The 26,532-nt window shown below is 59.2% G+C and overlaps 2 protein-coding genes across 2 annotated transcripts in view; both read right to left on the bottom strand.

Annotated features, from left to right (window-relative positions):
• Positions 1–1,756: 1,756 nt before the first annotated feature.
• Positions 1,757–8,358, bottom strand: SNRPA1 (small nuclear ribonucleoprotein polypeptide A'). The gene is made up of 9 exons (XM_056124572.1): positions 8,218–8,358; positions 7,064–7,211; positions 6,168–6,246; positions 5,801–5,847; positions 5,552–5,654; positions 4,523–4,602; positions 4,089–4,164; positions 3,574–3,667; positions 1,757–1,982 (listed from the first exon to the last, which is right to left on the bottom strand). The coding sequence occupies exons 1-9, from the start codon at positions 8,297–8,299 to the stop codon at positions 1,924–1,926; spliced, it is 768 nt and encodes a 255-aa protein (XP_055980547.1). The 5' UTR covers positions 8,300–8,358; the 3' UTR covers positions 1,757–1,923.
• Positions 8,359–10,735: 2,377 nt separating this feature from the next.
• PCSK6 (proprotein convertase subtilisin/kexin type 6) overlaps positions 10,736–26,532 on the bottom strand; it is a 90,665-nt gene continuing 74,868 nt past the window's right edge. Inside the window, exons 14-21 of the mRNA XM_056124360.1 lie at positions 22,614–22,787; positions 20,302–20,404; positions 19,027–19,223; positions 18,191–18,278; positions 16,474–16,577; positions 13,339–13,468; positions 12,391–12,503; positions 10,736–11,921 (exon numbers count right to left, since the gene is read on the bottom strand). Of these exons, the coding sequence (XP_055980335.1) occupies positions 11,824–11,921; positions 12,391–12,503; positions 13,339–13,468; positions 16,474–16,577; positions 18,191–18,278; positions 19,027–19,223; positions 20,302–20,404; positions 22,614–22,787 (1,007 nt within the window). The 3' untranslated portion in view covers positions 10,736–11,823. The remainder of the gene's footprint in view (positions 11,922–12,390; positions 12,504–13,338; positions 13,469–16,473; positions 16,578–18,190; positions 18,279–19,026; positions 19,224–20,301; positions 20,405–22,613; positions 22,788–26,532) is intronic.

Here is a 26,532-nt window from a genome sequence, read left to right as displayed (position 1 = left end):
CTGACGGATGAACCAGTCAGATGGCTTGGTTACTTACACTGTGCATATTTCGGGTGCTTCATATTGGACCAGATTGGGCCTCCCAGCCTTTGAGCCGCCCATTCCTGGAGTTATCATTGGCCCTCTAATTTGGGTGTACTGGCCTGGGAAGTGGCTCAGTGGCCAAGCGCCTGCCTGAAAGTCTGAGGCTCTGGGTCCACCCCCTGCACACACACAAATCACCAGGGACCAGAGAGATAATCAGGGTTTAGGCTTATGCCTAAACTGACCCTGCTGAATTTCCAACATGCCATAAGGTGGTGGCCTCGGGGCCCCAAGCACCACCAGCTGGGAAGGCTCCGCACTCTGCAGCAGCCCATTCTCAGACCCTCACACTGAATGCTTAGTGAACTGGTATGAGTGTCCCCCCGCCCCCCAACTGCTTATGAAACCCCACCTGAATCTCATTAGCTTTTCCTTGGGTTGGGCCACACCCGGCAGTGCTGAGGGCTTACTCTATGTTCAGGCGTGACTCCTGGCAGTGATCAAGGGGCCACATGCAGTGCTGGGAAGTGAGCTGGGGTTGGCCACATACAGGACAAACGCCTTCCCGAGTGTACCATCTCTCCAACTTTAATGTGACTTTAAGCGAGTCACATTCAGCAAAGGCAGTTTTAATGAAGCTGCTCAGGTATTATTTGCAAAAACAGGGCATACGGAACATGTGTCACTCCCTGTCATGACCATGGTGGACTGAAGGAGCAGCCACAATGAATCATCGCTTATCACAACCACCCTCTTGCAGCTGATGCCAGGTGGTTGGGGCACAATTCTCCAGCTGTGGCAAGCAAGCAGAAGGAACTGTATCCACTTAGAATGTGAGCCTCATTTCCTTCGTCCTTGCTCCTAGCACTGCCCACTTGATATTTTCGGCTCTGGGGGCCCCAGCCAGTTGTGCTCAGTCCTTGGCAGAAGTTGCAGTGCCAGGGCTGGAGCTCAGAGCACCTTTGCACCAGCTTTGAGCCCTTTCCCTGCCCTATTTCCTAGGGCCAAGCAGAGCTCAGAGGGTCCAGGATGGTCTAGGCAGGAACAGGTCACCGTATCACTAAAGTCAAGATCAGAGATGGCAACTCCAGCACTTCTCAGACATGTAACCCAAGAACTCCTCTCAAGGCCAAACATTCTTAGACACCCAACAAGGCCCCCAAGCTCTTCCTTTGCATCCTACATCCAGGTAGCAATATTGTTTTGGGGTCACACCCTGTGGTGCTCAGGACTTACTCCTGGCTGGCAGAAACTGGGGTGCCGTATGTGATACCAGCGATCAAACCAGGGCTGGTCACATACGAGGCAAGTGCTGCCTGCAACACTATTGCTCCAGCCCAGAGCTATTATCTTGATCCCAAAGCCCATGTCAGTGACAGGGATTTCTTGCATTAGTATTTTAGTGTTATCTTGGGGCCACCTCTGGAGGCAACGCTTTGTTTTCTGGAGCCAAACCTGGTGGCACTCGAGGAACCATGAGGTGCTGATGGAACCTGGGGCTCCCCTGACAAAGCCGAGGCCACAGCGCCGTCACCCCGACCTCCACCCAAAGCCCCCATCAAGTACCTGTTACCCCTCACGTAGAACAGAACACGCCAGCAACAACCGTTCTTAGTGCTCACCACAGGCAGCTTTGGGATCATTTTCACTTTTATTAAGAATCTAAACATCAAATGTCTCACACAGGACCAGGCCTAACCCCCCCACCCCCCAGCTGGATCATGTCCTTGCACCCCAGGACATGTCACCGCCCAGTGTCCTCTGACCCCGTGGAGAGGACGGAAATGACATTTAGGTTTCAAAATCCTCTTCCAAAACCATGCCACGCCCAACAGTCCGAGCCTCTAGCAAGACTCTCGGACTGCTCGGCACGCCTGGAAGCACTACAGCCGAGGCACCTCACGATCCATTTGCTGCCGTGTCTTCCTCCATCTCCTCCTCACCGTCGTCGGCAGGGCCTAAGGAGAACACAAAACCTGGGGTCATGTGGTGCCTGCCATCGGCAAGAACCCTTTGCCCTAAGGGAACGAGGCCTTCACCAACGGCCCTCACAAATGTTGATTTGGGGGATACATCCAGCTGCGGTGCTGGCTCTGCTCAGGGGTCACTCCTGGAGGGGCTTGGGGGACCACATAGGGTGCTGGGGATAGAGCCTGGGCCAGCCACGTGCAGGGCACTGCCCTCCCACTGTGCTCTCTCAGGCCTTCAGAGTTTTTTCTTGTGATTCAAGTGCTCCGTGGGCAGTAAGAGAAGGGGCACCTAACCCTTAGTGATGTGTTTTCATCATTACCCATCGTGTTAAATTTTTTCAATCTAAGCCTCTCTACAAACATCAGCCCTGATTTCCTCAGAGAAGTTGCAAAGCCCCAGGATGTGGATAAAGCCGTGGTCTTGGGAAAGAATTCCAGCCTTTCTTCGTGTGTTGGAGGCACATCTAGCATTGCTCAGGCACCACCCCTGGAGTGCTCTGTGCTCAGAGAACTGTGGTGCTCGGGATCGGGCCAGATCAAACCCCAGAATGACGTGCCTGGGCCCGTGTTCCCTCTCTGCTTTCCAGCCCGCACCCACTACCTGACATCCCGAAATCTACCCTTGAGAACGAGGGACAGTGGGCGATCCTTGAAACATGCGCCCCCACACCCCCTCACCCTGACTATCAAACAGTATTCCACAGGGTCCTGCCTGACCCGCGGCCAGGCCCACAGCTCCGCAATGGGTCTGCATTCTGCGACGGTGTGCAGAGGCTTAGGACAGAGGAAACAAACAGCCTCTGAGCTGTGTCTTGGCCAGGGCCATGGGACCAGCACGTACCCCCTGACCACCCGAACTTCCCAGGGCCATGCGTCCTTCTGATGAAAAAAGCAATCAATTCTCAGTGTCACCCGAGCCCTGCCCGCTGGCCGCAGTGCTGGCCTAGGCTAGTATCCCCTCAGTTCCTCTGGGGCCCTATTTCTGAGTGCCAGTCTGGGCAGAGCCCCTCAGCCACATGTGGATGAGATTGGCGAGGGGCAGGCATGGAAGGGCCGTTGACATGCCCAGCATTTGACGCACAGTCCAACAGCAAGCTGGCCCGAGTCACAGGAATGAATCCTCAGCAACAACTGTCAGTGGGAACCAGGAAGCCTGACCCAGCGACCCCCGGCTTCCAGCCCAGGGTACTGTCTCGCTCTCGCACAGGAAGAAATGGCTGTGGGGATAGAGGGGTGGATGGGACGCAGCCTGCTCCAACCACAGGCAGACAGCAGAGGATGCAGCCACTTACAGATGACAGCAGAGGCCACGCGGCTCTGCTTTACTTGGGGCAAGGCAAGGTTCTCTTTGGCTCTTGTAGCCTTCCCCCCACCCCCCATTCTAGGAGGGAACACTGTTCTAACTAACTCTTCCATCACAGAGCACACTCCAGGGGGTTCGGGCATGTGCAGTAATATGGTGTGAAGGCACCAGGCAGACTTGTGCGGACTACTGGGTTCCGGGTCTCCAATGTTTAGGGGTCACTCTGGAGCCCAGGCTGATCTGGAACAGACAAAATCAAGGTGGTGTCCCCCTGACCTGCTCGGCGCTCCCTGCCAGGGATCTGTCCGGCCTGCAACAAGCCCTTCAGCCGCTCCACCTCAGCCAAGGTTGACGCGTTGGCGATGGCGTTCTGTAGGGAGGAAGACGGTGGCCAGTCACGGATGCAGTCAGGAGGACCCTGAGGCTTCCCCAGCCGGGGCACCAAGTGAAACCCACCCTGAAGCCCAGAGCTGAAGGTCTCTTGCTTGACAGTAAACTGTTGGCCTGGCTGGCCGGTGACACCAAGGCCTGACCAGGGGCCACAGCCAAATGAGGATATGGACGCCTACTGGTCACCAGAGTGTGAGCAGTCAGGCCAAGTCGACGCATGGGGCCCCTGAGCTTCCCTCTGCGGAAAAGGAGTCAAGTGGCTACGCTGTGAGGGTGGCGCTGAGCCAGTACCCAAGTCCGTCCTGCTGACTTTCCTGAAGAAGCAGGGATTCTAACAGCCACAGGCTCGGTGCTGGGCTTCCCGAGCAAGTGTAACCTGAGCCCCGGCAACTCCTGGTTACCTTAATTGCTTCCACGTCCCCTGGAGAGGGACCCCCTTTCTTCTTGTCCGTTGGCAGACCAGCACCCGGGTTAAACCTGGGAAGGGAGAAGGCCACGGCTGTGACACTAGGTCCAGGGCAATCGCTTCTCCTCTACTTTCAAGACTTGAAAGCGAGGTGACCAGTGTAGTATCTCATCTTTGTTAACAAACTGATACAGGCGGCCTCTCCTTCAGAAACACCACCCAGGGCCTCTGCCAGCGGCAAGCTCGACAGGCTCGGCATGGGGCTGGAGCCGCGGCGTGCCCGCTCTGCTGTTGGGTAGGCCTGCCGAGGGTCATGCCAGGGCCCATGGTGCTGGCTCGGGCGTGGCGGGTAGGCTGTGCCGGCGGCCAGGCGCCCGGCAGAGTGTTTCTGAAGGGGAAGCGGAGTGAGGTCAGATACCCGGCTCTTACGTTTTGCTCCTCCTGGCAATATCCTTTGCAAGCTGAGCACCCCGTTTGCCCTTGAACATTTTCTCTGCTTCCTGACGCTCCTACAGCGACACCACACACAGAGTTAATGGAAACCGGAAAAGCACGTGCATTTAGATGCATTCCTCAGAACACACACCAGGGCTGGCAAAAGCCCAGGAAGCCAAGTTCCTTCATATTCTTTTAATTGGGGGATGGGGGCGCATACCTCCCGAGCAATGTTCAGGGGGCCCAGGGGTCAACCCCAGTGGTACTTGGCTAAGCAGGCTAGTCAGCTTAGTACCAGGACAGAGAAAGCAGAGCTGCTGGGCCTTGCAGGGCTGGAGTCCACAGAGGGGTAGTGTTTGGGGACAGGGGCCTGAACTTGGGGTGAGGCATCTCCCCAGTCTCCCTCTTGCAGGAGGGAGGGAGGGAACTCTGGTTTCAGGCCAGGCAGGTGCTTTGCAGGACCTACCAGGTACTTCTCCAGATCTGATCTCCAGTGGACAGGAGCCCCAGGGCCTGGCTTTCTCTGAATGAATGCCCCGGGGAAAGCTCCCAATTTCTCCTTCAGCTTCTATTTAAAAACACCTCTTCCTCTGGAAAAAATTGGTTTCTTTCTTCCTTTTTGGGCCACACCCTGCAATGCTTAGAGGTTTTTCGTGACTCTATACTCAGGAATTACTCCTGGTGATGCTTGAGAAACCATGTGGGATGCCAGGGAATGAACCCAGGTCTGACGTGTGTAATGCCCTCCCCACTGTCCCATTGCTCTGAGCCCCCCCCCCTTAACTCTTCTCCTCCTAGTTTCCAGCAGAAGTTTGCAAGGAAAGGAGGCGGTCAAAAACCAAACACAGCCTCTCCCAGTGCACCGGGATGCCCTGTGGGAAGGGCGAGCTCTTCCTCTGGGTGGGGGTTGCACCCCAAGGCGGGCTCCCAGTCCCCACAAGCCCCCACAGCACCACACAGTCTTCATCAGCCAGCCCAATGCGCCCCCCCACCCCCCAAACCCGTGCAGTTGCCGCGACTCACTTTGAGCTTCACCTTCTGGAAGTCGAGGACGCGGACCTGTGGGACCTTGTAGATGACATAGAGGCGATAGTGCTTCTTGTTGGTGACGGGGTTCCGCAGAATGCTGGGGAGGAGGGACAACCGGTGGCCGAGGGGGCCCACAGAGAGCCACGCTCCAAGCAGAGGCCGTGCTCCCCGGAAGGAGTTGGTGTGGGAGGGGGACTCTGTCTCACCACTGGCCTTGAGGCTTGGCCCCCCGAACCTGCTTACCTTAGGTAGGTCAGTGACTTCAGAGTCGCCAAGGGGTCCAGGTCACCCTGTGAGGGACACAGAAGCACATGCTGGGTGAACACCAGTACAGGGGTGCTACTGGCCATGGTCACCTTCATGTTTGTTTTTTGGGCCATGCCCAGCAGTGCTCAGGGGACTGTCAGGTGTGGCCCAACACCACCTTCCACCAAATAAAAGAAACCCCAGAAGTCAAAATGTGAGCAACAAAGAAAAGGTATGTGAGACAGGTCCTCAAAGCTGAGTCTATACAGCGTCCAGGAGAGACAGGCAACAGACAAGGAGCTGAATCCCAGACTTGCAGATGGACTTTTGTGTCTGAGCCCACTTATGCCCCCAGTCTACTTACCAGTTCCACGAGGCTGTTGTTGGTGAGAATGAGTTCCGTGAGACAGGGCAGTGCCTGATCAAGGCCCTCGCCGATGCGGCTGAAATGCAAACATGAAGCTCTTGGTCACAGTGCACGTGCAGTGAGCAGGGGATCTGGGGTGGCAGTGCTCAGGGATCCTTTTGGGCCAGCATCGAACCAGGCGTGGCTTGTACAAAGTACACGCCGGCATCCCTGTACTATCTCTCTGGCCCCTTTTACGATCGTTTAATACACTACTGTTGAAGAAACCAAACTCTGTACAAAGCGCTGTTCTTCTTTCTATCTAAACAAATGCGGGGCTGGAGTGCTAGCACAGAGAGCAGGGAACTTGCTTTGCACTCCATGGACCCACGTTCAATCCAGCATCCCATGCGGGCCCCTCAGCATTGCCAGGGGGTAATTCCTGAGTGTAGATCCAGAGTAATTCCTGAGCACCACGGGTATGAACCAACACAAAACACTCTAAATGAACAAGATGTTTGTGTGTGCATGTGTGTGTGTGTGGGGGGGGGGGGGGGGGCGGCAATCAGCTCAGGGCTGGTTCCTGGAGGTGCTGACAATGAAATCAGTCAGCTGTGCGCATAGCAAGTGCCTTAACCCCTGAACTACTTCTCTAGTCCCAGAAAGGACTAACCAGGAAGATTAGCCCAGAGCAAAGTTGGTGCCTGGCTGTCACTTCCTAAATTCCCATATTTTACTTCGTTTTAGGACCACACCTGTGAGATGCTCAGGGGACTATACAGGATGCCGGGGATCCAATCCTGGCCAGCCCTCCCCACTGTTCTGTCTCTCTGGCCCTCACCTCTCCTTTTAAGAAAGATGCTGGCAGCAGGTGCGACCACATTTTCAGGCACTTTGCACAAGCAGACACTTACCATATCCTATTGTTGTTCACTAACAATGTCTTCAGTCTTCTCAAGAGAGGAAAACCATCCAGCTTCCTGATTTCATTGTCAGAAAAATCAATGGCATCAAACTGGTCTAAGGTAGCACCCAGATTCTCAATGACGGGAATTTTATAGCCTGTAAACAGTAAGGGGAAATAAGAAAGAAACCACAGAACTCAGTGTAATTGCACCGTACCATTAGTAGGACTTTGCGGGGTGGGGGTGGGGGGAACGACTCTGTTTTTCATTCATTCACAAAGGACCCACCTCACCCCAGGCCACATCAACACCCTCCCAGTCCAGACATGTGACCTGATGTTCTAAATGTAGACACCGTGAAGATGCTGCTGACCAGTCCCAACAGAACGAGGGCTCCAGACATCCCCAACTTCCCAGGAGCCTCAGAGCCCTGGAACGTGCAGAAATTAACAATGCACCCAGCCTAGGGGTAGCGTCCAAATCCTGACCCTACGCTGGACCAATCGCTCTGCTTCTGTTATCTCCGAGAACCTTCCAGGACTGCCTCCAGAAAACTGGGCAGCCCCCTACTGATTTACCCAGCTCCGGGTTCCAGACAATGGCAACCCTCCTGGCAAAGCGATTTATGCCAGTGATTCCGGGTCATGTCTGGAGAGGGAGGATCAATTATAATAATAACAACAATAAAAAAAAAACAACGAGCTCAGCCAATTCCGAATGGGAAGGGACACAATCAAAGCAAGCGCCACCCCCGGATCAGGCTGCACCGACTCTGGAAACACCGGTGCCAATACCATTAAGCATCGTCTTGGTCGAAACCGTGCGCCCCGGGGCGGCTGTAAGCCTCAGGCCACCACCAGCAACCGACGTGCCGCTCCCGGGATGCCCGGTGGTCCCGGGCGCAGCGAACCAAGAGGGGGCGGGAGCGCGCGCGGCCCGAGCGCCCGGCGGGGCCGTGCACGGGGCAGCCGCGGTTCCGGTCCCGGCGGGAAGGAGCCGGGCTGCGGTCGGCAGCGCGGGGCCCGGGCCCGAGCACCTGGCGGGCCGTGCACAGGGCAGCCCCGGTCCCGGCGGGAAGGAGCCGGGCTGAGGCCGTTAGCGCGGGGGCCGAGCCCGAGCGCACGCGGCCCGGCGCGCCCCGCCCGCCCGCGTCCGGGCCTCACCCCGGAGGTCCAGCTCGCGGTCGCGCACGGCGTTGGTGTACTGCGCCGCCTGCTCGATCAGCTCCGCCGTCAGCTTCACCATCCTGCCGCCCCGCGCCCGACGGCCGCCGCTGCCGCCGCCGCCGCCGCCGCCGCCGCCGCGCGCCCTCCCGCCCTGCCCGGCCGCCGTCCCGGCGTGCCCCGCGCCGCGTCGCCTTTCCCGGCGTGCCCCGCGCCGTGCCCCGCGCCCCGCCCCCGCCGCCGTCCCGGCGTGCCCCGCGCCGCGTCGCCTTTCCCGGCGTGCCCCGCGCCCCGCCGCCAGGCAGCGCCAATCGCTCCGGCGTCTGCGCGCGCAGCTGCGCCGCTCGGGCCGGAGCGATCGAGCAGCCACGCCCGCCCGCGGTGCGAGTGCGAGTGCGAGTGCGCGTGCGCGCCCTGGGCTCCGGCGTTTGCTGCTGGTGCCCGGCGCGATCTGCGGGGCAGAAGCCGGTGTCGCCGGGCCGGGCCTCTGAGCCCGACCTAGCGCGCCGAGCACGCGGCAAGTTCGCGTTACCCCTGCTTCCACCTGCAGAAGAGGCACAAAGGCCCCAGGGGCCACAGGGCAACTACTGAAGGCCCCGCAGAGCGCCCCTCCCGCCGCAGAAAGGGTGGGCTTTGCAGGCAGCCGCACGCCCAGCTTCCGGAGACGGCCTTTGGCCTGCATGCGCTCCGGCGACACGCGTCACGCCTCGTTTCTGTGGCGCTGCTGTGCCTGGGACCCCCAGCGGATGCAGCTAGCAACGGCTTATTTCCTTCCCCCGCGGTGTAGACCCCGCCCGCGCTCCCCCCAGTATATCTTACCACTTACCCAGCCCTTCTGCAGCTTTTGGGCTTGCTCCCTTTGCTCTGTGTTCCCGAGTTTCCTGGATCTGATACTCAAGGCCCATGTTTCTCCCATGTATAAGGAGCTATGGATTTTCATGAACCAGGAATCAAATGCTGGGATCAAGGTGCTGCTATCATTCCTTGATAGATAAATGTCCAACAGTCTAAGAAAATGAAGTTATTGATGCATTCTAGCAGTCCTAAGAGTTTCCATTGTTTTCAGCCCCAAGTGCATAGACGCTTTGCTCAACGTCACAATTCTACGAATGATCAATAGGCGGCGCTCTTAGACCAGCTCTGGTTTCAAGTGTGTGTGTGTGTGTGTGTGTGTGTGTGTGTGTGTGTGTGTGTGTGCGTGTCGCGCTTGGATGACCCGGGTTTGATCCTGGGCACCCTATATGATACCCCCAACTCACCAGGGGTGATCCATGAGCGCAAAGCCAGGAGTAAGCTGCGTGTGGCCTCAAAACCGAAACAACTACCCCCTTCAATTAAAAAAAAAACACCTGAAATGGGTTGGTGAGATGACACAGTGGGCTGAAAATGGACTTTGCATGCAGGACTGCCAGAGTCCAACCCTGGCACTGCATACTGAACCCTGAGCTCTGTCAGGAGTGACCGCAGAGCCAGGCGCAGCCCCAAACACCATCAGATGTGCCCTCTCCCCCTGCAATAGTAAAAGGTAGTACAGTTTGCTTTCTTCACAGGGATGATCAGAAATCCAACCATGGGCAGTTTCATTCATTCTCTGGGAAGCCGTGAACCACCTTTACTTCTTCTTCCTTTAGTCCAGTGTTTCTCACCCTCAACCCTGTTGGCTTTTGGGGACAGAGTTCTTTGTGGGGGCAGTCCCATGTGTTACAGGATGTTTACCACAGTTTTTGACTTCTACCTAGCTAGATATCAGTCTGGTCCCCAAGTCTCCACACATGGTCAAATGTCTTCTGGTAGACAAAATCTACGTGAATATTATCGCATGCTAAGCTCCTGAGTTACCCATCCTAAGGTGTATGTTTATTTTCTTTCTCTTGTTTGGTCGACGCCGGGCAGGTGCTCCTGGCTCTGTGCTCAAGGATCGCTCCAGGCAGGGCTCGAGGTGCTCAGATCCAATTCAGGTCAGACACAGACAACTCAAACACCCTCCCGGCTGTACTGTATCTCTAGCCCAGTCCATGATCTTTGACCACAGCTGTTCTCTAGTTATTCTGGCTCCTGAAGGCTCAGGTCCAGGAGCTAGGGGCTCACCTCTGTGTGGCCATTACATAGTGCAGGTGGTGTGGGGTAGAGGGGAGCTGGGAAACGGGCCCCAGGCCCTGAGGTGGGTGCTCTGCGCTCAGGGATCACTCCTGATGGGACTCAGGGGGCCTTAAGAGATGCGCGGCTTGAACCCAGTTTGGCTGCATGCAAGGCTTCTGGCCTCCCTCCCTGGAAGACTCATTGGTCAGTGCTCGGGGATGGCTCCTGGCAGTGCTGGGGAAGGAGCCTGGGTCTCCTGCATGCTAAGTTGAAGCTAAGTTTGCTGGCGGCTCCCCCGCTCCCAACCAGGCTTTTGTGGCATGAAGAGGGACTCAGCTTGAGCCCAGAGACTCTCCCCCAAATGGTGGGGGGCTGTTTCACACACTCCTGGGTCCTGGAGCATGCCTGCAAGGCCAAGGCTGACCGTGGCCATGAGAAGGAAGTTTCAACTTTTTATTAATTTAGGGTTAATGTGGTATTTGCTTGATGTCTGTCTCAGAATTGTGGATTCAATAAACAACAGCTGGGTTTACTCCCGGGTGCCCCAGCCCCCTGGGACAAGGCATGTGTTACAGTTCATAAGGGGAGGGGGTGGGGGAAGCAGCAGGACCAAAAGGAGAAGGAGCTGGAAAAAATTTAAGGCAAATGTCCCCCTCCCCTACTGTAGGGAGTGGAACGGGCGGCTCCGTGCATGTCAGTAAAAAGAGATGAACTGGACCTCGGAACAGACGAGGACACGTGGCTTCCAAAACGCCTTCCGGTCTGGCAGAAAGAAGCGCAACCGTGCCGCCAGCTCAGGAGATGTGCAGGCCCTGGAGACCCAGCTTGAAAATAATGATCAGAGGCCAGAACGGATTTGGAAAGTCAGTTCGGGAAAATGGGGCACCATGGGCGGGTGAGTGTCTGCCCTGGGCCGGGTTGAAAGCTGGGAAAGAGGAAACTGGCATCAGGGTCCTGGGGTGGGGTGTGGTTGGGACGCCTCGCCTCCTGGGGCCCCAGCTCAGGAAGCACCGTCTCCTGGGGTGGGGATCTGGGCCCCCGAGACTCGGCGTCTACATACAGGGATGCTCGAGGCCTTTCTGGCTGTCGCTGCCGTTGCTGCAGAAGCTGGTTCTGGAGACAGAGGCAGCAGCCCAGGGGTCACACCTCCCGGCCCCCAAGTCAACTTCGTCTACACTGTGCCCACACGGCCCGTGGGCCTGGCGAGACTGGCCGGGAGACAGGGCTGGGAGCCTGGCCGAGCGCCAGTCCTCCCTGCTTTGGTCTGGAAGCGCAGTGAGCCCGCAGTGGCCCAGAGCTGACCCCCCAGGTGGCTTCCCGAGGCCTCCAGTTGTAGGTCGGAATTTGCCAGAAGGATGGACTGAGCAAGCTGACTCTGAAGAGGTGATTGCGGTTTCCGAAACACGCCCCCCTCAGGCCCACCACTGAGTCACGAGGTGGGGAGTCCTGTTCCTGGGGGTCAGGTGCAGCTGCCCACACTGGCCTCTGGTCCTGAGCCCGGCGGGGCGGGGTGGGGTGGGGGCGCCCCTAGCCCGCCAGGAGGCAGGTGCGGCAGCAGAACTGGATGAAGAGCTTCCGCCCGCAGAGCCGGTTGGATTTCACCATCTCGCAGAAGGTCTCGTCAGCTGTGCGGGAAAAGCGCAGATGAGGTCAGGGCCCCGGCCTGGACGCGGGGCAGAAGCTCAGGCATGCACGGGACACGCGAACCGAGTTCCAACCCCGGTGCCGCAGGGAGTGGGCCCCCACTCAAGCTCGGTTCCAACCCTCCCCCCCCCATTCTCCTGGGCTCCCACGGCGGGCAGGCCCCTTCCCCACACCCCACAGTGCCAGGGAGAAAAGTGAGGGGTGTCGGGCCCGCAGGGACTTGGACTGAGTCTGGCCTTATTTCTGGCTTGGAGGCCACCCCCGTGATGCTCGGGACAACACGTGGAGCCAAGGCCCCCCCAGTCAGCCTGCACCCAGTCCTGTGCACGCAGCCTTCCTGGGGACCTCGTGCTGGCCCCCGACAGCCACAGCCCATCCTGGCCCTGTGCTGGCCCGGGACAGTCCCCAACCCCGCCCTGGCTCCCAGCCTTGTGTCCGTCCCGGGCTCACCGTTGCTGCAGGTGTGGTTGGTGACGCAGGACGAGCCCAGCTGCGTGAAGCCGGGTGCGCATCTGCTGCAGTTCCGGCTGGAGCCTTCGCAGCTCAGACAGTTCTCATCGCACCTGGGGAGACATGAGGGCGGCTGCTGAGGGGGCCAGGAGCATCCTCAAAGCCCCCAACCCGCGCTCCCCACCCTGTCCACACGAGGCTGCAGCCCGGTGTGGTCCCGGCCAGGTCTCATTGGGACAGCATGACCCAGGTCTAAGCCGTTCTGGGGGACGGGCAGGACGAGCCGACGCCTGAGCTGCTCTGGGGGAACGCCTGCCCTGGGGGGGGGGCCTGCTTCTCCCTGAGGGGGCAGGTCAGGGCGGAGGGGGCGCCTTGCCAGTGCTCCCTCCTCCTTGACACAGACCCTGAGCTGTTTACCTTGCTGTTATTGCGGACTTTGTTGCTGAGCCACACGGGAAGAGCTCAAGGCTGACTCCCAGCTCTGTACTCATGGCTGACTCCTGGCTCTGTGCTCAGGGGTCACTCCGGGGACCATATGGGATGCCGGGATCAAACCTGTGTCGGCCCTGTGCCTGATGTTCAGGCCTCTCCTTGAAGGAGATTTCCAAGCAGAACCCTCCGGTATCTAAGTCAGTGCTTCCTCAGTCCTTAATTCCTCGAACCATCAGCAGGGCGCCCTCTGCCGTCAGTGGGGGATTCGTTTTTTCTGGGGTCACACCAGGCCATGCTCGGGGCTGACTCCTGGCTCCGTGTTCAGGGATCCCTCCTGACGGGGCTTTGGGGGGCCCTATGGGGTGCCGGGGCTGGAACCCGAGTTGGCTCCATGCCAGGCACCGCGCTCTGGCCTTTGGTCCAGCTTCGCTCCCCTGCACCGCCCCACTCCTCTGCAGACCCCAGGAAAGGGCCCCGCCAAGGGGATTTCCTGGATCAGAGGGGAGCGGCGCCCACCTCCGGCACACTTTGTGGGGCAGGCCGGGCATCTCCTCGGGGAAGAAGCCGGAGGCGCAGGCCGGCACGCACTCCCAGTCCTGGAAGTGGAAGTCCTTGGCGCAGTGGATGCACTCCTCGCGGCTGGGCCCTGTGGGGGGAGCAGAGGTCAGGGAGCCCCTGGGTGTCCCCACCCCGCACTGCCGCAGGCTGCCCGGTGCCCACCTACCTGCACGGGCCCCCCTTCTGCCCCTCCTGGAATGCGGGACTGCCCCGCCCACACCCCAGCCGTGGTCCCCCCTCATGGGTGAGCCTGCTGCGTGTGGCCCCAAGCACGGAAATGTGCCCAGAGAAAACAGAGGCGAGCTAGGGGTGCGACTCGGTGACAGGGGGGCGGCCTGGGAGATGAAGCCCCGAGTTCGACCCCTGGTCAGACGGAGGCACGAGAACAGAGGTTCCTGAACGTGTGCCTCAGGACAAGAAAACAAGCTTGACTCAGCATCTCCCTCCCAGGAAACCGACCTGTGTGTGAGCAGACAGGCCCCACCCCAGGGCACTCAACTCCAGTGCTCCCTGGGAGCACTGCTGAAGGACGGAGACGCTGTGCTGTCCTGTCTGACTGCTCATTCATTCATTCCCAGCTCAGTGAGCGCTGTCTCCATCCCCTCCGATGTCCCAAGGAGCCCCAGAAGGGCCGGAGCGACAGCACAGCGGGGAGGGAGGGCGCTTGCCTAGCATGTGGCCGATCTGGGTTTGATCCCCGGAAGCCCATGGGATCCCCCAAGCACTGCCAGGAGTGATTCCTGAGTGCAGAGCCAGGAGTAAGCCCTGAGCATTGCCGGGTGCGGTACAAAACCCAAAGAAAATAAAATAAGGGCAGGGGGCCCCTATGGGTGGAGAATGCACCTGGTTCCTGCATGCAGGGCTGCACCTGGCCCCTGAGCTCCCGGGCTCTGATCTGCTAATTCCTCTTATGCCCCTTGGACAGTGTGCCCTGGGGGCAGAGCTGCCCCTCGGGTGTCCAGGCAACACCTGGTGATGTGGCATACGTCCTGCTGGCTGTCCCACGGGGAGGTCCTAGTCGGTGACAGGGACAAACCAGCCACGTGGACCTGGGCAGAGGAGAGGTCTATCCTTACCATCCCTCCCATCAAATACTCTCCCATCAAATATGTCTGGGGAGGGGGGGCGACGTGTCAGCGGGCATCATGGACCTTTTACCGTGGCCTGCGGCTGGGCCACCAGGGGGCAGGCAAGAGCCAGAACTGAGAACAGATGCGCCGTGATCCCAGCATGGCTCTGCAGGTGGCTGTGGGACCAGAGCAGGGAACTGGGGTCCCTCCTGGCTGTGCCAGGGCCGGACACGTGGACGCCAGAGCTTAGAAAGAACGGCAGAGAGTCGAGGGCGCCACAGCTGCTCGCGAGAGGCAGTTTGCATGCGGCAGTGTAGGGATGGAAGCTCGGAACCCCACGGCTGCAAGGAGCGAGGGCGCGGCTGGGACGGACATGCAAGGTGCTCCTGAGTCAATCTGCGCTCAGGTGGGCTCAGAGGAAGCCCCAGGGCTGGCCGCCAGGAGGGCACGGCTGCCCACAGTCAGGAGCACTCTGGGTGTGCAGCCCTCCCCCCCACTTGCTTCTTGGGGCGGTGGCCCCCCCAAAAGGGGGAGCCTTGGCGCGTCCCTCAGTGACACTGGACATCCACATGGGTTCTATGTGGCCAACCCGTGTTTTCAAGAAATCGAGCAGTTTTTGTTTTGGGGCCACATCTGGCAATCAATGCTCAGAGCTCACTCCTGGTGGTGCTCAGGGGACCCCATGGAGTTGAAGCCAGGTCGGCCATGTGCAAAGCAAGCACTCTCCCCTCTGTCCCATGGCTCTGGCCCCTATCAAACAGTTTCCAAGTAGATCCTGCGGGTAAAAATCCAACCTGGGTTTCTGCAGGAGACTCTGGTGCAGGGGGGAGGCAGCGCCCCCCGCTTGGTGGCTGAGCCCACAAACTCATAACACTTCTCATGGCTCACTGCACTGCGGCACCCAATAAAACGAAATGCCTGTTTTGCTCTTCTGCATAAAAACCGCGCCTGGCAGACATCTGCGTTATGATCGTTGCGGGGAAATTACGCTACACATAAAGTTGTTGATGGGGATCTTTTCCTCTTGGAGGAAGTGTTCGGAGTAAGTGTGAGGGAGCTTCTCCAAAACACCCCCGCCCCCAGGACCGGCTTCCACTCACAGCTGCCTGAGTCGTGGGTCTTCCACCGCCCAGCTGCCCCATCTCGTGCCGGAGACCCCAGACTGCCCCGTAGGGGGGTTTCTGTTTGTCACTCAACAAGCCAGCTGAAGGCCTTGGGCGCTGGTCCAAAGGGCTGTGAGTTTGATTCCTCACGCCGCTGAGTATGGTCCTGGCCCCTCCCCTAGTACCTCTGTGCCCCCACGGCATGGCACAGCAGGGTCTGGGTGCTGGATCTCATGGCCCCTGAGTGCTTGAAAGGCCCCCCCGAGTTTGAGGTGAAATGTAGTTATCACATAACACTCCCCATATTCAACCATCATCACATCCCCCCCCACCAACACTTTATTTTGTTGCTGTTGTTGTTGTTGTTCCTCCTATTTGGGGACCACACCCAGCGGTGCTCAGGGCTAACTCCTGGCTGAGTGCTCAGAGACCACTCCTGGCGGGTTTGGGGGACCACATGGGGTGCTGGACCTGGGGCAGCGGCTTACAAGGCAAGCCCTCCCCGCTTTATTATCGCCTCGGCCCCCTCTGCAACCTTTCCAGACCCATAAAACTTAAAATCTCCATTTCCTATCGTTCCCTCCTCCTATCTTGGGAATGTGGGGAGACTGTTGGTCAGTTTTGGGGGAGCCAGGGGCACACAGCTGGCAGGGCTCAGGGCTGGCTCCTGGCTCTGTGCTTAGGGGCCATAATTCGTGTTCAGGGGGCCATCTGTGGTGCCGGGGACTGAACAGAAGTTGCACATCAAGACCAGTGCCCAGCCCGCTGCACTGTCTCTCCAGCCCTGGGAGGGCCCTGGTCTTCATCTAGGGCACTCCAGAAGCCCTAAAGCCCCCAGGGCTTTCTGGGTATCAGGAGAGTCAGACCATGGGCCAGGGGACCCACCCATGGAGCCCGCCCTGCACGCGGGGGCGACTCACCCACGCAGCTCTGGCAAGTGGCATGACACTCCCCACACCTGATCTGCTCCGAGTCGAAGTAGGTGCCGGGCTCACAGTCGGGAATGCAGCTGCCCCTCGCCAGGCTGGAACAGGAGCCACAGGGCTAGAGCACCTCGTCCATCCAACGCCCGGATCCAGCGACCGGCGCCTCTCAGGAGGGAGCCGATGTGGCAGGTGCCACTTGTCCTGAAGCCAGTTGGAGGCCTGCAGGACGGGTCCCCGGGACCTGGCAGCAGAGCATCCTCCTCCGAGCAGCCCCCCATCCTGGCCCCCTCCTCCACTGTCCCGCTCTTCCTGGTGTCCCAGCGGGAACCCAATGGAGCACATGTGGTACCCCTGGAGACATGCTGGCTGGGTCTCCCTGGCTCTGGTCCCCCCTGCCCCCTGGCATTTCTGCAGCTACGGGGTGGCCAAGGCTGAAACCCAGATGGGCTCTGGCCTACCCCTTGCTCAAGTGTCCAGTGAACGTGAACAGAAAGTAGCAACGAGAAGCAACAGGCCTGCTCAGGGCTGGTGCTCCGCACCCCCAAGGGCACCTGTGCTCCCCCTGGACAGTGGCAGAGGAGGGCAGGAATTCAAGAGTGTTCTAGAATAGTCTGCCACTTCTCAGCTGTGAAGCCTGACCCAGGGCAGGCTGACTTATCTCTGTGGCTACGATGCCTCTCTGTGAACTGGGACACGCTGGTTCCAGGGGGTCTGGTCGTTTGGGGGCTAAGCAAGGCGCAGAGGGTCTCAAGCAGCGTGAATGAACTTGGGTCCCAGTCATTCCTTGGGTCCTGCAGTCGAGCATTGCTCAGCTGCAGACTCTGGGATACTGAGAGCCCAGAGCACTGGAGGATGGGGTCAGTGAGGCCTCCCCGCAGCCCTGCACACTCCCTCCCTTACGCAGCACGGGCCAGGGCTCTGTGGCTGGCGTGGCCCACGCCGACCCGGTCTGCAGCAGTTGCCCGTGGAGATACCTCAAGGCTCCCCAGCTCTGCTGACTGGAAGCCACGGTGAAGAGGAGATGGGGTATCAGCGGAAGGGACTGTGAGCTGGGGAAGCATCCTGGGCACCGAGTCTGTGCATGGAGATGTGGTCACGCACCGAGCTCATGGCCTCTTGGTGTCTCGACAGGGCTGACGTGAGGTAGCTTTCCTGAGTCACCTTTTCTCTTTTTTTTGTGGGGAGGGGGGATTTGGGCCACACTCAGCAGTGCTCAGGGCTTACACCCGGCTCCGTGCGCTGGGATCCTTCATGGTGGTGCTCGGAGGCCCATTGGTGGTGGCGAGAATGGAACAAAGCCTGCTATGGTCATTTGGGGACTAAGCCCTGCCCCAGTGCTTTATTTTCTGCCTCCAATGTCACTTTTTTTTTGGCTTTTTGGGTCCCACCTGGTGATGCTCAGGGGTTACTCCTGGCTCTGTACTCAGGAATTACTCCTGGTGGTGCTTGGGGGACAGTGCCCAGCCTGCTGCACTGTCTCTCCAGCCCTGGGGGAATCCTGGTCTGGATGCTGAGAATCGAACCCGGGTCGGCTGCATGCAAAGCAAACGCCCTCCCCGCTGTGCTATTGCTCCAGCCCCATGTCATTCTTTTTTATTACCATTTTCTGGTGTGGGGGTGGGACCCAGGGGTGCATACATGTGAGGCCAGTGCTGTGGTACCCAGCCCGCCCCCTGCCTGCTCTCTGCCCTCACTGGCATGGGCGGCTTACCTGAACCCTTCCTGGCACACGGTGCATTTTTCTGGTTCATCGACACACTTTTTACAGCTTGGGTGGCACTTAAGGCAGTTTTTCTGACCTGGAGGAGAGGAGAGAAAAAGAATCCTGGAGGGAATCCCAGCAAACTGAGAGGTCCCCGAGGGGCGAGCCCAGGACACTGGGGTCCAGGTTCCGCATGAGGAGCCCAGGCTCGCACCCCCTATAGATGGGCACTTACTGATGTGGCCTAGCAACACCCCCCACAAAAGAATCCCTACAACTTAAGTGCCCGCCAGGCTGAGACTGTCCCTGCCTACACCATCAGCTGTGCTGGGAACCCAGGGCCCCACTGCCCGCAGTTCCTAGGGCCGACCAGCTGCAGCCACCCAGGGGCACTCACACATCTCACCCTCTCTCCTGACGGGCTCCAGAAGGTTATATGCCCCTCACCCCTTCTCATGGGCTCCGGAGAGTTTATATCCAACCCATCCTTTTCTCCTGAATCTCTTTCAGGAATCTATATTCATCTCCCTCCTGTTCTGGAACTAGTAACACGCCTGCCTCCCGCTTCCCCCCCTCCCAGAAGGAACTCATAGACAGAAAGCAGACACTCCCCTCCCGACAGCCCCGAGACCCACAAGGAAGACCCCCAAGACTCTGCTGAGGGGGTTCTCTCTGTCTCCCTGCCTGTCTCCCTCTGTGTGTCTCTCTCTCACTGTCCCTCTGGGCCTCTGCTGTGTCCCTGCCAGCGCACTTTCTCCCCATACTTGCTCTGTCCTTGCCCCACCCATGGCTCCCTCGGTCCCCGGGCTGGGGCTGGGGTCAGCTCCTCTCCTCCTGTCACTTACTCTCGTCCGCGTAGAAGCCAGCGGGACAGAGTGTGACGCAGGCGCTCAGCTCCTGGTGGTGGTAGAAGCCGCGGCGGCAGGACAGACACTGGGTTGGGCTCCTGCCCAGGCAGCTCTCACAGCCCCGGTGGCACCGGCGGCAGCGCCTGGCCGCTGTGTCCCCAAAGTACCCGGAGGGACACGCGCTGACACACTTCCTGCGGGAGGAACAGAGGAGCTGGGCTCAAGAGGGCGAAATGGCCAAAGGGAGAGTGGCCTGGGGAGAGACCCTGGCAGCCCCCAGATGGTGGTGCCGTCCAGGGGTTTGATTCACGGTGGACCCCCAAAGTACTAGCCAGCTCTGCTCCTTGCGTGGGAGGGTCAGTGCTCGGGGCCCAGAGTCTCGGGTGCACTGCTCATTGGCTCTGGGTCACTGGGTTCACACTCAGGGCTCTCTGCCCACACACTCCATCCATGCTTACAGGGCTGCTGGCAGGCCGTAGACCAGTGTTTATGGGTCTGGTTCTGGGGTTAGCACTGTGGGGTTTGGTTCTGGCGCTCAGCACTGTGGGGTTTGGTTCCAGGGCTCAGTGAGGTGAGGTTTGGTTCTGAAGTTCAGCGCCTTGGGGTTTGGAGCACCAGGGCTCTCTGTGGCAGAACCCAGGGGCAGAGACGAATCTGGTCTCTGTGGACCCAGGCCATTCTGATCGGCTTGGTTCAAGGCTTACTGCACCCGATTTCTGTTACTGTTTGTTTGGGGGTGACCATCAGCAGTGCTCAGGGATGACTCCTGGTGGTACTTGGGGACCCTGTGGGGTGCCAGGGATTGAACCCAGGTCTGCCTTGTGCAAGGCAAATGCCCTCTCTGCCGTCCTATTGCTCCAGCCCTCTGTACTTGAATTCTGGAACTTTCTGTCACAGCACCATCCACCCTTCTGATGGTACCTTTGGGGAATGTAGCCTGAAGTGGGGAGGGGCCCTGGTCTCTGCCCTGTTCAGGGGACAGAGTTACAGTCCTACAGCCTCGCTCCCCATATGAGAGGGGTATGGGTGGGTGCCCCATCTCCCCATGTGTGACCCCTGGAATTTTAAGGACAGAATCGGCCCCTCCAGGCCCACGCAACTCGTATGTGTCAAGTGAAAGCCAGTAGAAACACGGGCGCCACCGGCCCCACCCCGCCTGGTCACAAGCTGTGTGGCCACCCTGGAACATTCCAGAGCATGGAGCCTCAGGCAAATGCTGGGCCCGGGGGCGTGGGGGAGGCGGTGGAGAAGGCTGGAGCTCCAGCTTCTTACCTGCTGCTCTTGGCACTGCCCAGGCTGAAGTGGACGCAGCTGAAGCACTGGTCAGCGCCGGGGCCGTCACAGCCTTTGTCGCCGCACTCCGGGTGACATGCACCTTCAAGACACCCCCCCGACCCCGCCGCAGGGTCACGGAGGGGGCCTCTTGCGGGCCCAGGGCTGGCCTGCCCAGTGCGGGTTCCCGAGAGGCAGGGATCGGTGAGGGTGGGGCACCCACGTGTCCAAGGGAGAGCTGGGCCTGGCTCGGGCTCCAGGGACAAGGGCCTGAGAGTCCCGGCAGGGCACAGGGAGATGATCAGCCTGTGGACAGCGGGCCCAGGAAAGATGGGCACCTACGCTTATGTGTGCCTGGACAGAGGGGTGGGTGGAGGGGCAGTGTGGAGAGGGGGCTGGGCGGGTGGTCGGCAGCCCTCCCTGGGGTCACTCCCTGCGTCAGAGACAGCCTGGGACGGCCCTCCATAGCAGATGGGCCAAGGGGGCACCCCCACCATGTGTGTGGGGGGGCACAGATGAATTTTCCATGCGATCATGGGGTGCGGCTGCCCCTGGGGGCCCCGGGTGGGTCGCTGACCTCATGTCCGCGGGGTGGGGTGAGCTGAGCTCAGCCCGCGGCGGCGTCCTCCCCTGCCCCGTCCCTTCACTTCCATCCCTGCAGTCTCACTGCCCCTGGCTAACTCGGGGCCCAAGGAACTGGGGAAGTGGTGGGGAGGAAGGCATTTGGGGATGTCCGGCCCCAGCACACCTCCCCCTTCCAGGCCCTTCCCTCTCGAGGGGCTCAGCGAGAGCCCCACCCCGGCTATGTGTGGGGACTGTGGTTGCATCAGATTTTGTGGGGCCTCCCCAGGGAGCTTGGGAGTCACTCCTGGACACTCCTGGGTCTGTCCCCCTTAGCATCTGGGTGTGATGTAGCTCTGCTCGGGCCCAGGGAACTCATCGTGGTGGTGCTCAGCTGCCCACCCCTGCTCCCTTCTGCACACCAGGCCCCAGGGTTCTGCAGGAGACCCCAGAGCACAGCCCCCCCCCCCCACCCAGTCTGTGGGCTGTGCCTCGGCCCTGCAGGGCCTGTCCCAGCCAGTACCAGGGGCCTCTGCAGACCCTGGCCAGCCCTGACCAGGGTGGGGCAGATGCTGGGCCCTCGCCCCTCCCCACTGCTCCCTGATGGCACCCTGAAGCCCCCCACACCAAGCTGGGCTCCCAAAGCTCCTGTTGTTCTTGGAACCCTAATTCCCAGCAGGATCTTTCTGACCCCCCAGCCTGAGGAGGGTTCAGGGCCTTCCTTGGGCCCCACCGCTATGAAGCTGGGACTACTTGGAGCCCTAAGGTATCCTCAAGGAAGGGAGGAAGGGAGGAAGAAGGAGGGGAGAAGAAGAAAGGAAGGGAGGAAGGGAGAATGGAAGGGAGGGAGGAAGGTTGTAAAAGGAAGGAAGGAAGGAAGGTTGGTAGGAGAGAAGGAAGGAAAAGAGAAAGTCGTTTATGAATAATTACTGAACCTTGCCACAGTTTATAAATTATAGGAGAAACAGAAAATTAGTCTATACATAATTCAATGCTCCATCTTATAGGAAGGGAAGAAGAAATTTAATACGGAACCAGCCGTAATTCATCCTTGCTGCACCTAGGTGAAATTTTACTTTCCCCCCTTTTTGGAAGCTCAGAGCCTCCACACTCTTGGGAGCATCCCGCACTGATCAAGTTGCTGAAATAATGGACCAGGGAACCTGCCTGACCAGGCTTGCAGGGGAGGGACCAGCGCTCAAGTATTGGTCAGAAGTGCCCAGTTCCCAGTATAAAAACTAAAGACGGGGCCGGAGAGACAGGACAGTGGGGTGGGCGCTTGCTGTGTACGCGGTCACACTGAGTTGGGACCCCAGCGCTCACACATATGGCTCCCCCAGCCGGACCATCCCTCTGGCCCAAAAGGTAACAAACAAATAGAACCCCAGTGCCTAGTCTGGAAGATACACAGCCAACCTCCATTCAATCCCCATGTTGTCCAGGAGTGATCCCTGAGCACAGCGGTAGGAGTCAGTCCTGAGCACCGCTGGGTGTGCCCAGAAACCAAAGCCGAAAGAGAGCCAGCTGGACATGAGGGCGCTTCCAGCATTTGCGAGGCCTGGGGGTCCTTGGGCAAGCCGCACCCCAGCCCACCATCCTGGTCCCTTCCCCATTTCCAGCCAGGGGCGCACCAGTGTGGATGGACTTGAGTCAGGAGTGGCCGGTGAGATGGACCCGAGAGGCCTCCTGCCTCGGTTTCCCTGCGGAGCCAGCTGGTGCTGCTGACAGCTCTCGAGGGTCCCCACCCTCACCTGTGTACTCCTCCTCATCCTCGGGCCCCTCGGTGTGGGCCGGCACAGCCTTGGGGGCATCCAGCTCAGGGGTGGCCAACTCCAGCATCCGCGAGCGGGACTGGTGGGTGCTGAAGGTGTTGTAGGGGTGCTCGGCCGTGCCATACAGGATGAGGCTCCACTCGCGCAGCTTCCCTGCAAGACACACACCGAGACTCACGGAGGCCCGTAGCCGCCCGCCCCCGCCTGAGGTGGGACATGAGGGCCACACACGGCCAGCAGCACCTTCGAGCCACACCAGAGAGACATCTGCTCTCTGTCATTTTGGGGCCACACCCGCTGGTCCTCGGGACTGACTCCCAGCTCTATGCTCGGGGCTCACTCCTGTCTCCGTGCTCGGGGATCACTACTGGCTCTGTGCTCAGGGATCACTCCTATCTCTGTGCTCGGGGCTCAATCCTGGCTCTGTGCTTGGGGGTCACTCCTGGTTCTGTGCTCAGGGCTCACTCCCAGCTCTGTGCTCGGGGCTTACTCCTGGTGGGCTCAGGGGACCAGCTTCAGTGCTGAGGATCAATCCTGGGTCAGCGATGGGCGAGTACCTGAACACCTGCCCTACCCGACTGCCAGGTGGTCATTACAGGGATGAAGCGATGAGCAACGCTTAAGGCAGGAGAGTGACAGGTCTGCAAAGGCACCTTCAAACGGGAGCCTGGAGGAGTGGGGAAGAGGGTGGGGCAGAGTGGGATGGGAAGGAGGGGGACGAGGAGGAGGAGGATGGGACAGGCAGATGGAACAGGGCAGAGGAGAGGCAGCAGGAAGGGAAGGAGGTCGGCAAAGAGGAGGAGGAGGGGGATGAGGGGGCATCGGAGGAGGAGGGAGAGAAGGAGCTGGGGGGAAGGAGGAAGGCTGAGATGGAAGGAGGCACGTCCAGGGCCCACCCTGGGGCCAGAGCGCCAGGCCGTAGGCCCCAGCACTGGCGCCGAGGAGGACGGTTTCCCGCAGGCCTGCTCTGGAAGCCACGAAGAAAGAACAAGGTGCACGGCTCCGACCCACCATGCCCCACGGGCCCCTGACAGGCTCCAAGAGTCCCGGCTCTGTCTCCTGGGCTCCCCGCCATGGCTCCTGGAACTCTCAAAGAAGGAACAATAACACAGTGGGTAGGACGTTTGCGTTGCATGCGGCCGAAGCGGGTTCAATTCCCAGCATCCCATATGGTTCCCTGAGTACCGCCAAGGGTAATTTCTGAGTGCAGAGCCAGGAGTAATCCCCGTGAATCGCCGGGTGTGACTCAAAAAGAAAAAAAAAAAAGAAAAAAGAAAGAAAGAACAGTTGATCCATAGGCTGAGACTCAGATGCCCATGGCATGGCCCATCATGGGACAGGTGCACCGTGAGAGACCAAGGCTGACCACGGCTCATGGCGCTGCCGCTGGATTTCCTGTCACCCTCCAGAATGTCCCCGGCTTCCCCGCCATGCACTGGATTCGCACGGAGCAAACAGGATGATGCTTTGCAACACAAAGAGTTCCGGAAAGTGAGGATGGAGGCTTCCGAGTGGGCCCCCGGAAGCAGCAGTGGGAGCGGAGGTTTTGTTCCTGGCACTCAGCGCTGGACCGAGATGCTTCCAGGGGGCTTCTGTAGGCGACACACAGCAGGTCACGGGGGAGGGGGGTTGTCAGATTAAGCTAATACTTTGCATTCCTGGGGCTTGCTCTGGCCAGGAAACAGGCTCCCAACAATGAAAAAATCTATTTCTTCACCCGGGGCCCGTATTTAAAACAAGCAGGAGAAATTCTTTCCTTGAAACCCAGTAGACAAAGAGAAGCCGGGGTGGAGAAGAGAGAAACAGGCTCGGTTTCTCATTCCCATGGAACTGAATTCCGAGTCCAGGGCTGCGAGCTTCAAAGTTACCAGGGCCAGGTGCATAGGTGGACAGGGAGGGAGGGAGGGAGAGAAAGAAACAGAGAAAGAGGGAGAGAAAGGGAGAGAGGGGGAGAGAGACAGAGACAGACAGACAGACAGACACCAATCGGCCGGAACACATCGGGGGATCCTGGGCACATGAGTTATATTTCAGTAAAGCTGTTCTGTGCACTCCCGTGTGTGGACATTTATGTACATACATACATACACAGGAATACCAAGCTCTCACTTAAAAAATCTTATGCCTACACTTGGTGGTGCTCAGGTAACTCTTGGCTCTGTGCTCAGGGGTCACTCCTGGTGGATCTGAGGGGACTCCTGGCTCTGTGCTCAGGGGTCACTCCTGGTGGATCTGAGGGGACTCCTGGCTCTGTGCTCAGGGGTCACTCCTGGTGGATCTGAGGGGACTCCTGGCTCTGTGCTCGGGGCTTACTCCTGGTGGGGCTCAGGAGGACCATACACCATGCTGGTACTGAGCTGCGTTTGTGGCATGCAAAGCAAGGACCTCACCCCCTGGACAGGGTCTCTGCTCGCCCCCCACAGCCCAGGGGTGCAACGAAGGCTGAGAGAGGACCAATGTCCAGGCCGGCCAGGGACTCAGCAGAAGACACCAGTGCCATCCACTCCCTGTCAGGGTGGCCAGGTTTTGCCCGTCTTGGCGCAAGGCAGCCTCTGGCCTGTGGTCCTGCCCTTCCCGACTCGCTGAGCCTGCCGGCCGGGCTGACATCCAGGCACTTTCCCTGGGCACCTCAGGCGGTGGGCCAGCGTCTACACCTGGGTCTGTGGGAGGGAAGTAGGACCAGGGTGTTTAGAGCTGGAGGTGGGTGTCCTGGGCTGAGCTTCAAGGAGAGCCACGGAGTGTGGCGGGGAGCAGCCCTTGCTCCTTCTGCCTGGACTGAGGCACTCTGCCTGCCGGCTTGGGAACAGGAAGGCGCTTCCCATGGCCATTCCTGGAGCCCCGAGGCTGGAGACAACTGGACCTGCACCTCACACTGCAGCCCTGCCCTCGGGGGTCCCGAGTTCCCTGGCCCTGGAGCAGCTTCTTCTCTATTGAAGGTGTGGAGGGAGAGTGCTGCCCCATAGGCTTTGAACCTTCCAGAAGCAGCTGCCCTACACCAGTGCATGCTGGGAAGGTCCGTCCCTGCAGGATGCTTCTACAGACCCTAGGGGGCCAAGATGATTCAGGATCTCTCCCAGTGGGGCATGGTAGGGCCCTGCACTCACTCAGGCGCTTCCACCCCATGGGTGACTAGGGGACCATCTGCAAGCCCCAGGGCTGGTGCCAGAGCACCGAGTCAAGGATATGCCACATAGTGCCACAGCTTCTACTCATGCCAGACCTTTCTTACAAATTGTCTCTTTAGGCTCTTTGGCATATTTTTTCCTAGGGGCTGCTTGCGTAGTCATTTGCTTGCAAGCACTCTTTACATATTAAGGCTCTGCCACCCTGTAAGGTACTATTGGCCTCTATTCAACCATGGATGGTGGGATCCAGACAGTCAGAGGTCCTGGCTTTATTGGCTTTGTGTGATTGGGGGACACACCAGGTGGTGCTTGGGGGCCTGGCTCTGTGCTTGGGGATCACTCCCTGTGATGCTCAGTGTTACCAAGCAGTGCTGGGGATTGGACCCAGGCCTGGGGCCATGCAGAGCATGTGCTCAGCTCACGGAGCTCTCCCTCCAGGCCCTGGGTTTTGGATCTCATTTTCTGTTTAAACTAACTTTTAATTTTCCCCCTTGACTAAAAAAATGAATAAAGATTTCCTTCAATCCACTGCAAAATCAAACGATGACCTTCCCCTCATTCACAGGGCGCAGTCAGGAAAATAGTCTGGTCTGTCAACAAGCAGGTAAACAGAAGGTGATTAGATTATTACCCTGAGTGGACCTCTAGATCATAAAACGAGAGGGTTATGCTGTCTGGTCCTGGACGTGGGCAAGGCTCTGCCTGGGGGGCGCTGTTTCACGGGGAGGTGTGAGAGAAGGAGGCAGAGGGCAGAGCACTGTTCCTGAGTCCTG

The sequence above is a fragment of the Sorex fumeus genome, unplaced genomic scaffold (genome assembly GCF_029834395.1).
Source record: "Sorex fumeus unplaced genomic scaffold, SorFum_2.1 ptg000051l, whole genome shotgun sequence".
Classification (NCBI taxonomy): domain Eukaryota; kingdom Metazoa; phylum Chordata; class Mammalia; order Eulipotyphla; family Soricidae; genus Sorex; species Sorex fumeus.
Note: the sequence above shows the minus strand (reverse complement) of the source record. Positions and strands in the feature narration are given on the sequence as shown.

Excerpts from the sequence above, each read along its gene's own strand:
- SNRPA1 (XM_056124572.1), bottom strand. The coding sequence starts at position 8,299 with ATGGTGAAGCTGACGGCGGAGCTGATCGAGCAGGCGGCGCAGTACACC. Across the intron at positions 6,247-7,063 it reads GTGAACAACAATAGGATATG|CCGCATCGGCGAGGGCCTTG; the intron begins GTAAGTGTCTGC and ends TTTGCATTTCAG. Across the intron at positions 4,165-4,522 it reads ATTGCCAGGAGGAGCAAAAC|GTTTAACCCGGGTGCTGGTC; the intron begins GTAAGAGCCGGG and ends CTCCCTTCCCAG.